The 14,031-nt window shown below is 37.0% G+C and overlaps 1 protein-coding gene across 1 annotated transcript; it reads right to left on the bottom strand.

The window, feature by feature from the left end:
* Positions 1 to 1,533: 1,533 nt before the first annotated feature.
* LOC106165786 (uncharacterized) lies at positions 1,534 to 12,423 on the bottom strand. Its single transcript, XM_087015196.1, has 10 exons — positions 12,306 to 12,423; positions 11,817 to 11,952; positions 11,332 to 11,573; positions 6,465 to 6,644; positions 6,047 to 6,268; positions 5,589 to 5,723; positions 4,813 to 5,001; positions 4,075 to 4,632; positions 3,478 to 3,613; positions 1,534 to 3,099 (listed from the first exon to the last, which is right to left on the bottom strand). The coding sequence occupies exons 1-10, from the start codon at positions 12,421 to 12,423 to the stop codon at positions 2,565 to 2,567; spliced, it is 2,451 nt and encodes an 816-aa protein (XP_086871322.1). The 3' UTR covers positions 1,534 to 2,564.
* Between the last annotated feature and the right edge of the window lie 1,608 nt (positions 12,424 to 14,031).

The raw sequence follows: 14,031 nt of genomic DNA, 5'->3' as shown, positions 1-14,031 counted from the left end.
ATCTAGGCTCAGATGCTTAATTACTACATGGAGGCCCCGTTGCAACGGGAGGCGGCGAGTCCATCAGAAAAGAAACGGCACTGCTTTTTAAGGGAGTTTGGCCATATTTTGCTCGCGGATCATCTGTTCTGAATGCGCTCTTACTCCAAAAATGAAAAAGTAGAGGGGACTCTCTTTCCTTCTCTCTTTAAATTCTCAACTTCACAACCACACTAAGAAAATATGGAGGTGGTAAGGATTTTTCTCTTCTTGTCTCAACTAAAGCATTGCACAGACCTACAGTGCTCTCTCCACCAGGTTATGTTTTTGGTTCCGTTAGTTTGTCTGTCTGTCTATCTGTCCCATAGAAAAAGTTATGGACCGATTTTGATGAAATTTTCAGGAACTGTCAGAAGTGGGCCAAGGAACAGATGATTAGTTTTTGGTGGTGATCCGGATCAATAATCAATAGTAAAAAATAATAATAATAATAAAAAATAATGCTACATTAAAGTAAATGTAATGGGCCGATTTTGATGAAATTTTCAGGAACTGTCAGAAATGTGCCAAGTGATCCAGATAAATAATCAATAGACAAAAAAAAAAAAAATAAAAAAAAAAAATAAATAAATCATTAAAGAATGAAAATTTAGAGGTGAAACGGCATTGAGTGGAGACTTAGCTGCCTTGGCGGAGGTCTGCACTCTCGTTCGAATTTTGTCGACCTAGCTGATGCGCATTCACTCACTGAACTGATAAGTTTCTTCTCAAATCTCAAAACCCGATCGGGTGTTATAGAGTGGAATCATTGTTTTTTTATATTATGTATAAAACTAAGCAGTTGTTTCATATTTGCTTATATTTCGCGTCACTACATGTACATACTTGTAGATCCTGTCAATTGACACTGTACATGTACATAAATATTTCCTTTAGAAATGGTCAAGCTAGAGCTTGACAGATTATAGAAGCCTTGCAAATTAAACTCGAATTCTAACTAAAATAAATGTGTCAACTACATGTAGGTACATTGCGAATAATTGGGGAATGGCCGTTACATACCGGTACTTCAGCGTTAATACACAAAATGAAAGGAAGTTCTGCTTATAACGAACTAAATCATCATCCAGAAAACAAAAATAGCTTCTATTTGAAATATAATACAGAAGGACCAAACATGCATGTACAAAGGTCAGAGGAAGCAGGAAAGGCAGGAAAAGTCTGCTCAAGGAATATATCTGGTGACTAAGAATCTGACAGTAGGCCTACAGAAAACTTAAGTTTTTGTCCCGCGGATAAAACGTACATAGACGAACACGGGTACAGGGGGTACTTTCTTCTAAAGAAAAGTTACAACGTGCTAAAATAAGCCTACGGGTAACAAATATATGATTTAATTTACATCAAGTCAACATTTGTATATTTGTCTTTTGCACTAATGTTTACCTATCTATATCCATACTTTTTCCCCAATGCCATGGATATACAGTAATGAACATATTTTCAGGTACATATGAATAACAACAACAACAACAACAACAACAACAACAATAATAATGACACACGTTTGTTTATTTAGAGTCTAAAATTCATGAAATATGTTCTGTAGACTTTACAAATGAAATGCAAAGTATGGTATAGGCCCCTACACTTATTAGTTTGCTATATCTTTTTATAAAAGCAGGTACTGAAGGTACTTAGGGGGTCCGTTTACATACACTGTATACCTGTACAGTACGTGTATATGTACACGGCCGACCAAGTTAGGGCCCATGTGCTTTATTACTACAGTATGAGATGTAATGACATGACGGAAAGTAAATATAGTACTTAGTTATAACATTGCTGCATCACTTTTTAGCTGTGATAGGCGTACTTACAGTACATGTATATTAATATAAAGAAATGATATCAAAATACAGGGGTGGATCCAGAGATATTTTCTGACAGGCTTGCGAATTATCTTTGTTAATCCATCCTCCATTTTTGACCGTCTTCCGACAGAAAAAATTTGATATCCGTCAATGTAAACTTGAAAATCTGACCGTCTTCAAGAAGACCCAGAAGACGGACTAAATCCGCCCCTGTAAATATTACAACGCTGAAGTAGTATACAGTAGTATATAGTTATGACATATACCTGCACCCCTTTTCAGCTGTGATACAGTTTTTATATAGTTACCCATTATTCTGAATCCCTTGATGTTGAAAGCCACAAAAGGGGATTAAAAAGCCCTTATTTTTATACAAAAGTAACCATATCTGGACAAGGACATTTCCATTTGTAGTTCCGAATTTAATTAAGTTTCCACATATATACATCATCGCTGGTAAAACTGGATTTCTATTGTAAGCAAACTTTGGTCAAAGAACTAAATGTAGGTTTCCATAAGTTTATCAGCAAGTGATCCTAAGCCTTTACCAGTACATGAATACTTAGGGGCATTATGAAGAGTATTTTGCATGGAGGAGCAAATCACCATATAACATAAATTTATGTCCCAACTTACTAGTAACGCAAACATTGAGATAAACAGGTTTCCAAAATATAAATCATAAAGGTCCGCAATTTTTCTTAAATAAAATTACACTGACGAATTATAAATGTCGTTTTCAACTGACTCAACACATGTATGGCCCATGTTGTCAACGCCTCCTGCTTCATAAATATCGTTTTCAACAAACTCCACGTCATCAACATCATCGATAGACTGGGTATAGCCTCCATTTTGAAACTGCCCTGCAAGTTCATAGGTGCTACTACAATCCTGTCTTGAAACGGAAGAAGCCTGGACAGAAGGTTTGCTGACATATTCATACGCATCGTCTGGATAGCTTGCAGGAGTATTTTGTTGCTTCTTGCCTTTTTTGGTCTTTTTGGATTTGTCAGGCAAGGCATATAGATCCTGTACGTTCATCTGTGAATCAGAGGCCTGGTTTTCGTAATTAGAATTCTGTCTCATATTATTTGACTGATCATACCGGCCTGCCATTGGACATTCTCCCTCGAGTTCGTACAGATTTGTGTCAACATGAGTATTGGATGTTGTGTACATTGTGCTGCTGAGCTTTCCGTTGCTTGATACATCGATATCTTCATGTGAGTTTGACATCTGTTTCCTGAAACGAAAAACGTTCCATTTACTAATTAATCCATTGAAGGCAAAATAGATAAATAAATGTATCAATCGAATAAAAAATAGACACTGCAACTCTTCAAGTAAGAACTGTGCCCATTATGAGCCTGCCGGCTAAAAACAAACGATGAGTAGAATATCAATATTTAAGTAAAAACAAATCTAACAACCGAATTTATAGATCAGGACGGATATAAATACATTTAAATGACATCATCAATGTGCATCAAATGCATAAAAGGTCAAACATCAAAGGAAATGTCTTAATTATATGGTTATATGGTATTGGTGAGACCCAGTCCTATCATTACCTTTAACAAAAGTGAAATGAAACATCTCAGTATGGTTTGCTGCCACTTACCGTCTACGTTTGACGAATACAACAACTATAACAACAAGTAATATCAGCACTATCGCTCCAGTTACGCCCACCCCGACACTGACACCAATGTTAGGGCCTGTGGATGCTGCTTGGTTACCAGCCTCAGGCAGTGCCGCTGAATGATAAAAATGAAATAGTTAGGTAGGCTTTAACTATTTTATATACTCCACTAGATAGCTAAGTTTCTTTATAAGTAAATATTGCCTGAAAAAAGGTCAACTATATTACAATAATTCCCAATAGTATTCACGACTAACAAACTTCTATTGAAAGTATTTATAAATCAACTCTTTAATCAGTTTTTAGAATACCTTTCCATCTCTGCACACAAAACCTGTATTAATAGTACGTAGTCGCCAAGAGCTATGTAACTTTACACACAGCAAACAATATTTAAGAAAAGTAATAAGTTTTTCACAGAATCACACATCCTTCAGTCTGCTTTGTAAAAGCGGACAAGGCGCTCATTATTCTGATTCTCTAAGTACTAGTACTTAAATACTTAATAAATATTCCTTAATCTCTTACCTGTACAATTAAGATTATCCACCCCAAATCCACAGTTTAAACTCTTACCTGTACAATTAAGATTATCCACCCCAAATCCACCAGTTTCATCACACGTCAAGGTTACACTGGTATTACCATCCGGGAATTGAAATCCCTGTCTGCATTTGAACTCAACTGATGTCATAAAGAATAGACCCTTACTTTCAGCCCTCGCCACCGTGTTGTTTAAATGAGGTAAAGTACATGTTCTTTTTATGCAGTCAGGTATTGGCGGTTCCAGAGTTTCAGCCGCAATGCATTGTGACGTAAATGGCGCGTCGACGTCATAACCAGCGAAATGATATCCAGGAATGCAAGAAAATGTCACATTCTGCATGTAAACATAAGGTCCTTCTACTGCCTTCAAGTTTAATTTACTGGTAGGAAAAGCACACGATATGGGAACACAGCTAGGCAAACTCTGATCAAATGTACCATCGGCTTGACAAGTTAGGTTTTTTACTGTTGACGTTTTGTTGAACTGAAAGCCAGTGTCGCATGTATATGTGACAGTTTGTCCTTCAAAGGTAACGGAACGCTGTGTTACCTGTCTCAGGTGATCACTTACAGGAAGGTCACAGGTTCCTGGAAGTGGAGTAATTTTTTAATATCTTCATTTCACTTGAGTATATTCAAAGCCTGATAACACCGACAATAATTATCCCCAGAAGCATAATCGTAATAAGGGCCAACCTGCAGGCGACTATTTCATTTCGAATTATTAATCTGTTCTTATTTTGTAACATTGATGTCTTTTTGACTTACTGTTGCATTTTTTTCTCTCCCCTTTAAACGTTCCTCGAGGACCGCAAGTCAGTGTGAAACTGTTACCAGAACCATCTCTGAGTTGATACCCACTGTTACAAGTATAGGTAACAGTGCTATTAAATCTGTAACCTCCAGGTACTGGAGAGGGAGCTGCATTGGGAAAAGTCGGAGCAGTGCATTCCACAACTAAAAACAAAGTGCATGTCTGTAAAGAAATCCATCAGTCGCAATAGTGACCACTTGGCTGCACAAAGAACCTTATACTATATTGATGATTTCCCCTTACATTTAATGTATTATTTATTAATTTCATTTGTATTATAAGATCTTCATGATAAATGCAATAGTGATATCTTTCAGGGCGGATCCAGGATTATTTGAAGGGGGGTCCGCTTATGCGAAGCCGACGCCCCCCTCCCCTTGGCGTGTGGTTCGGGGCACGCTGAAGGGCCCCGAAATTATTTGGTATTTTAAAAGGCAAACGGTGGAATTTGGTATATTTTATAACTATGATTCAGCTAGTCAAAATTCTAATTTCAAGAGGGGACCATTCGTGTAGTCCATGTGTATGCTGTTTAATTTTGAAACAGTTGTAAGGATTTTTATAAATAGTTTGCAACCATTTTTCTATCTAAGGCGTAACATTTTCAGACACATATTCGTGTAGCCGATAAAATAAACTACATGGACACACCTTTTGTACAGGCGATGCTTGGATTCGATCTCAATTATGTAGTGTGACAAATAACAATAAAAACCAAAGTCCCACTTACAACCAAGACACTGGTAACCATTACGTCCCAGGTTACACACACACTCCTGTGAAAATACTGGTATCTGTGTCCATGAGGTGTATGTTCTTATACACGTTCCTCCAGTAGAGCAAGGGCAGTTGTAGGCGGGATTACCTGATGGAAACAAATCGAGTCTTTGGTAATTTCTTAGGTAATAAAGGAAGCTGCTGGATTATTAACGAGTATTTGTGATTACGTAAGTAGGTAATTTCTAAATGGTGTTGGGTGTATTTCATAGATATTGACCGTATTCTATGACACACCGACGTCATTTTTACTTTCTCAATACTTTAACTTACTTTACTTAGGCCTCCCATTCACTTCCATGAGATAATATGCAAAAAGAAAAATTAATGAAATAAAATAAATAAATAAATAAATAAATAAATATCTTAATAAAATGGTGAACTAAAAAATCATTTCGATTTGCATCTTACCAGGACATTGTTTCATTTGATAGTGACGAACGTTGCTTACAAATCTTAATCCATTGCACGACGAAGAACTGTAAAGAAACCAACACCTTCCATCCCAGTCCACCGCCTCACATGCTGGGTCTTCGTTACAGGCCTGTAAACAGCGGGATAATGGCCAATAACTGTTCTGTAAGCCTCCGCTGATGCTTATATTTTCATATGCATACAACACGTACTCTGGCACTGAAACAGAAGATTTTCAGAAATATATATGTTTGAGGTTAGAGTTAGTTGCCTTCACGGTTTCCACATGCAGTTCTACACAATGCATTGTAGATAAAATATTCCACATCATATTCAAAAAAATTATTAAAGAAAACCTTTGTTTTTTATTCAGTAGTAATCTCCAGCACAATATCCACAACATGGGAATACTCACATCCACATACTGGCGGTTCCCTATCAAACACATCCTCTCTGTCAGTACACGTAATTGTAAGAGAACCGTATATATGGATATATGGAGGAGTAACACACGTGTAGATAACACTTTGGTGACTGTTCACACGGACAGCAGCTGGAGTTCGTCTCGAATGAGGAACGTTAGGCACTACACAACCTGTAATTCAAAATGATGAATAATTGGTTTCAATTTTGAATTTTCCACTTTTAAAGATGTAAGAAATATGTCAACGTAGACTATTTTTCTTGTTTTTCAAAATCAGGCCCGAAGGTAGAAGTTGAATAACCCTGTGAAAGTAATGTCTTTAGGCTTTCAACGTCATTTAGTGCTTTACTGGGTGTACAAAAAAGTAAACGATATAAACTATGTCATCTATGTGACTGGGTAAGATAAACGTACAATCTAATCCTATTTTTTGCGTATGCATTGCCTTTTAGAAATTATAGTATCTGAGAATCACCAGTGTTCGGCAGACAGAGTATCGCAGATAAATAAAGTCACCAGTCACAAACATAACGTAATGAAAATAGTTACATAAAACCCGTTTATTGGCGGGGAAAACTATTTCGTAAATCCTGGTGCCGAAACCACTTCGATTCCCAGGAGAAATTCTGGGTGACAACGGTTTTTAGTCAAACTCAACATAGTAACTACCATGCAAAAAGACAACAATCTTAAATTTTTGAAATAAGTAAACGCATGCACTGTATGATCCAGGATTTTGAGAGATGTAAAAGGGGGCGGGGAAATGAATGAAGAGTGGTTCGCCTTGCATCTGCTAAACCACATAATTCAGTAGAGAAGGATGCTTATTGAAATATGCAGGGCACACGAATGGAGAATGTGTTCTTCTTTTGTCTCCTGTCGCGCATTTTATTTATTTAATTATTTTTTGGGGAGATGGGGGATGGGGGAGTAGAGTTGGGAGAGGAGAAAGGGCGTACACGTACAAAGTACCTGGTTCCACTTACTTGCTTGGCTTCCTTGCCATCCACGAAGTAAACAAAATATCAGAGATGATCTTAAAATGCTCGACAGTCCTTCCATCATCTCGTTGTCCTCTCCCTGTAATAAATGTCAAGTAAATGTATTTTGATGCGGAAAACAAGGATCCATGCTTGGATAATATCATTTATCTCATTATCAATTAACAATGTCTTCTAAAACGAAGGATAAATGTTATAAACAAAGAAACACGTATTTTTAAGCACGTTACAAAAAAAAAACAAAAAAAAAAAAAAAAAAAAAAAAAAAAAAAAACAAACAAACACTTACTATGTACAGCTTTATGTAATAAATAAATAGCTGAATAAATAGGTAAATACATTATTTAATAAACGGCATATAAACAATAAAATGAAAAATCACACTGACGTGTAAACACTTATGAAACAACCACCGACAATAAGAGCAATATAAAAAGACAGAAAAAACAAGCGGATTCGGATGTGATCTTGAAGATACTTAAATAAAAGCTCATGTGTGACTTCTTATTCGTATTGCTATCATACAAGTGTAATTGTATGCATAAATGTGATAAGTAACATGTGTGATAATGGTAGTACCTTTGCCAGTTTTGGAAATATAAGGGCTGGAATGTTCAGGCCATGGTGAAAAGAAAGTCAAAGGTCAAATTCAAGGTCACAGTAGGATTGTCAATATATGAGTTCCTATTCAAATTCAGTGTAATATAGTACTCAGGGGATATATGTGCCGGTTCTGGTGATATAATTTCCACCATTGCTCACCACTGAACATTGCGACGTATACTTTTTTAAAATAGCGCATCTCCTAAAGCGTTTGGGGAAAAACGGACGCCACATATCAGTGTTGCGCTTGACATGATCTACAAAATGCAACAAGCAAGAGCTTTTGCACTTCCAGAAGTAGAGCATCTTATTGCTACTTCTCACGTGAAAATGCACCGAATGACCCCAAAAACGTCCTGTCACATACTTGTTTGGATACACTGTACCCCTTCAGGGAAAATGGAAGTGATTTGATCAAAACTGCGACCTGTACAGTGCTACATGTAACAGACAAACTTAAAAAACAAACAGACGGACCGATCTTTTTCAAAGAGTGTTCGTCCTCCATGGTCATTTGTTTTCAAAGCCACCACTGCCAAATCAAAGACATTTTTAAAGCGACTCACCTGTACCAGTATGTTTTAAGCAATTTGATAGCTTGTCTATTTCGTATAAGAGTCACCTAAACTCCATTCCCCTCCCCCTTAACAGTAGGAATTGAACTTGTGGGTAGGCTGATGAAAGAGAGTAAAAAAAAAAAAAAAAAAAAAAAACCCGTACCGAAAATACAATTTAGAACCTATATATTAAATTGAACAGGTCCAGTCCGTATACTACCCTATTTGAAAACGGGTACAAGACATAACGCTCACAGTAAAAAGGCTTTAATTTATAAACCTAGGTTGTACTGGTATCTCCACCCCCTGCCTTTAAGTCGTGTTATTAAGATGTCTCACCAGAGAAGACAATCTAATCGTTGTGTCGCCCTTCTGCCACAGGTACTGTAGGCTGGTGACAAATCGTAATGACGCGGTCTCTAATTAGTATACATGTACATACACCGTAGGCCTTATAACGTCGGTAAAATTTGAGAGAAATACGGTTCAGGCTAAATAGAACATGTCACTTACTGTACAAAACATTTACACTTACCTGCCTAGGCACTCATACACTATCAAAGACACGATTCAATCCTGATCAATCTACATCAATGCTTTCCGAACATCTTCCCTTTTCTGCTCCTTACATGAACTGAATATAGCACATGTACATGTAACCGGTATTATACTAACCCTAGTTCTCCTATAGCCAAATTTCTCTCTGTTGAATGACCTTAAAAAGATAAGGAAGGCTTGTAAAAGTGTGGCGAGGCCTAGGTGCGTATCTGCGGAGTTTTGTGAACAAGGAAGTGACCCATTTTATATTTTACACCAAGCACGGTGTAGCTCCGTGTTAACAACAAAGCTGCTTAGGGGGGAAAGCTAAACACGAATAACAATGGTACCAACCTCTGTTGACACTGCCCTGTAATATATGAAGATATCGCACTGTTGTTTGTTCACATTGCAGAAGTTGATGATAAAAAGTTTAAATTTTAATGCAACAGCTTAATGTTCTTTACAGGTACTTTTCTTTGAGAGCAGTCAGAGCACATACTATTTTCACACTTTTCCTTGCGTAAGCCGTTTTTTTCTTTTGTCTTAATTTGTACCTTCAGTGGATTTAAATATTGTAATAGCATCACACCATCTCAATTGTTAATTTACAACAGACGTATATTTACCGTGTGCGTACGTAGTGGATGTGAATCGAGTTCACATTGAAGTAAAAAGCATGCGACGTACTTCCTTATTGAGTTAAATCTGCGCAATATGGGGGGGGGGGGGGGGGGGACAGTGCTTACTTTTTGTACTTCCCTGAACATTTTGTAATGAATCTTAAAAGATATAACAGTGCTTTTTAAAGAATTTTAAAACCCCTTTACCCCCCTGTACATACCCTCTGAAGTTTAAGATATTTGAAAATTACATATTTTTAGCATCTTTTTTGCATATGTTTCGTGGCATTTGCCCCTCTTGACGTACCAAAGGCTTCGAAAATTGCATTTCTCTATTTTTCTATCCATAAATTACAATATAAAACCAGTTTAACCATCATGTCTCATAAAAACGTGAAAAATAGGCCCATTTTACTCAAAATCGTTTAGAGCTGACCCATATTTTATTTCACGCACTTAATATGCTTCATCTGAATGGCAAGTTTGATACATAAAAATAACTTTTATTGTTGACCTTCTTTTGGTATAATATAATACGCACCTTGACTTCAGATTGGTCACCTACACGTCAAAATTTACCCCTACCTCCTTAATCATGATACACAGTCGGTTGCTCGTCTTTTGTGATTTGGGTTTTGATATCTCTTTTTAAAAGTACATCAACCCTACGAACTATATTTGATAATAAAATTATATATTTCAGCATGTTTATGTTTAATTATTATACAGAATTGTTCAAAATGTTGCATAGGCCCACATATACAAGTATTTGGTAAAATAGCAAATTGAAGACGTCCGTCAACCGCTTGATTTTCTTGCCTTGGAGGACATGCAAGCGTGACATGAAGATGTTTTTTTTCCAAATTTTTTATTCAGGATATAATACATTAAGGGAACTAACGGAGCAGAACCTGTCTGAGAAGTGCAAGAACTAAAAGTGGTGGATGATATAAGATAATATATAAAGATGAAAGGGGTCAATATGAACTTGACGAAGAATGTTTTTGACGTAACCCACATCATAAGCACAATGATAAAAATAGGTTACCCAAATATGACAAAGAAAACTTTTTAAAGTATGTAACTCAATTATATCATAAACATTATTTGTCACGTTTAGATTGAACTCGATCCTTCATCGCCATATATATATGTACCATCCATCCTTCACTATCCATGTAATTCTGTGGCACAGCTTCATTAGGTTCTTGGATGTATTATTATACAACATTATTCTGCTGGAAATGTTCTACTCAATGACGAGAAAGATATTCTGGGAGATGCAATCATTGGATATTTCAACGGAACCTTCTTTGTTGGTCTCAGTTTATGATAGTGAGCAAAGATATATCATCCATCTGTTGTTAAATTTTTTTAAAAATATTCACCTCTTACCACTCCTTGGTCACAATAATATAATGATTGTTAACTTCTTTATTTAATAGTTTGAAGGGGGATGTTTTAACATTAAAATGCACACATGTAAGTTATGCGTGAATGTAAGTTCTTAATTTTTACACTTCGTTCTGATATACACCAGCAGCTGTTGGATGTCGTTGTTTGGCTTCGTTTGCTGACATGCAAAGAGCAGTATATGTGCTGTCATTGACGTTGGCATATTCAGCCACGCTGCTAACTGTTGCCATAGTATTGGCCTCCAGTGACATATACTCGCGCTCAGCACTGTCTGGCGGACTCAAACTGTTTTGGTATAACTCTGAGGTGCCGCTTAGATCAGCGTTAACGGCCTTGGACGACTGGGAAGCGTAGCATTGTTTTCTGAATAGAAACAAAATACAATAGTTCACATTTACTAATTATCAGCAAGTGGGTTGAAGGAAGAACGATAGGGAGGAGGAATATTCGTGTGACATGTTGCGTTTATACTGCTATAATATATCACACGTCAAGTTTTCAATCACAGATGTCATAAACATCTCCCTTTTATTATACACAAACCCTCTATCGCTATTTTTGATAGAAATACATAAAACAAGATTTTAATGGTACTACACCACTAACCGTCTACATTTGATGAATACAACAATTATAACAGCAATTAATATCAACACTATCGCTCCAGTAACGCCCACACCAACACTGACACCAATGTTAGGGTCTGCGGATCCTGCCTTGGCACCAGCTTCAGGCAACGTCTCTGAATGGCAAAATTGAAAAAAAATTATCAATCATTTTTCTTTTTTGCCTTACTAGATAGCAAATTTTCCACGAAAATAAACCTTATATTTCGTATGAAAATACGTCAAGTGGTTTATCATTTAATCATTTTATGAATATAAATACAAACGTGACACAAATGTAACAAGTAACCTAATATGTAGCAAAAAGTATTTCAACAAAAACTATAACAGCATTATACAGGATCACACGTACCCAGAGCATCATTGTATTATAGTGGGCAATGTTTTTAATTGAAGACACCTGTCTGACCAAGTCAATCTGCATGGGGATCCAAGAGGACACCCACTATACACATCCCTTAATACGTACCTGTACAACTCAGAGAATCCACCCCAAATCCACCAGTTTCATCACATATCAAGGTTATACTGGTATTACCATCCGGGAATCGAAATCCTTGCATGCATTTGAATTCAGCTGATGTCATGAAGAACAGATCCTCTCTTTGAGATCTCACTACCGTGTTGTTTAAATGAGGTAAAACACATGTTCTTTTTATGCAGTCAGGTATTGGCGGTTCCAGAGTTTCAGTAGCGATGCATTGTGACGTAAATGGCGCGTCGACGTCATAACCAGCGAAATGATATCCAGGAATGCAAGAAAACGTCACATTCTGCATGTAAACATATGGTCCTTCTACTGTCTTCAAGTTTAATTTACTGGTAGGAAATGCACACGATATGGGAACACAGCTAGGCAAACTCTGATCAAATGTACCATCGGCTTGACAAGTTAGGTTCTTTACTGTTGACGCGTCGTTGAATTGAAAGCCAGTGACGCATGTATATGTGGCAGTTTGTCCTTCAAAGGTAACGGAACGCTGTGTTACCTGTCTCAGGTGATCACTTACAGGAAGGTCACAGGTTCCTGGAAGTGGAGTAATTTTTTAATATCTTCATTTCACTTGAGTATATTCAAAGCCTAATAACACCGACAATAATTATCCCCAGAAGCATAATCGTAATAAGGGCCAACCTGCAGCCGACTATTTCATTTCGAATTATTAATCTGTTCTTATTTTGTAACATTGTTGTCTTTTTGACTTACTGTTGCATGTTTTTCTCTCCCCTTCAAACGTTCCTCTAGGACCGCAAGTCAGTGTGAAACTGTTACCAGAACCATCTCTGAGTTGATACCCACTGTTACAAGTATAGGTAACAGTGCTTTTAAATATGTAACCTCCAGGTACTGGAGAGGGGGCTGCATTGGGAAAAGTCGGAGTATTGCATTTCACATCTAAAAACAAAGTGCATATCTGTAAAGAAATCCATCAGTCGCAATAGTAACCACTTGGTTGCACAAAAAACTTATATATTGATGATTTCCCCTTACATTTAATGTATTATTTATTAATTTTATTTGTATTAGAAGACGTTCATGATAAATGTAATAGCGATATCTTAAGAGGCGGATCCAGGATTATTTGAAGGGGGGTCTGCTTATGCGAAGCCGACGCCCCCCTCCCCTTCAGCGTGCCCCGAATTTTTTTGGTATTTTAAAAGGCAAACGATGCCATTTGGTACATTTTATACATGTAACTATGATTCAGATATTCAAAATTCTAATTTCAAGAGGGGACCATTTGTGTGATCCACGTGTATGCATATGCTGTTTAATTTTGAAACATGTGTAAGGGTTTTCGTAAATACATGTAGTTGGCATCACATTTTTCTGTCTAAGGCGTAACATTTTCAGACACATATTCATGTAGCCGATACAATAAACTACATGGACGCACCTTTTGTACAGGCGATGCTCGGATTCGATCTCAATTATGTAGTGTGACAAATAACAATAAAAACCAAAGTCCCACTCACAACCAAGACACTGGTCACCAGTACGTCCCAGGTTACACACACACTCCTCTGAAGGTACCTGTATTTGTGAAGATATCTGTGTCCATGAGGTATATGTTCTTGTACACGTTCCTCCAGTAGAGCAGGGGCAGTTGTAGGCGGGATTACCTGATGTAAGCAAATCGAGTCTTTGGTAACTTCTTAGCTAATAAAGGAAGCTGCTGGATAATTAACGAGTA

Source organism: Lingula anatina, chromosome 6, assembly GCF_051362555.1.
Source record: "Lingula anatina isolate TDL-2025a chromosome 6, LinAna3.0, whole genome shotgun sequence".
Lineage (NCBI taxonomy): Eukaryota > Metazoa > Brachiopoda > Lingulata > Lingulida > Lingulidae > Lingula > Lingula anatina.
This window is presented reverse-complemented; position numbering and strand designations above follow the sequence as displayed.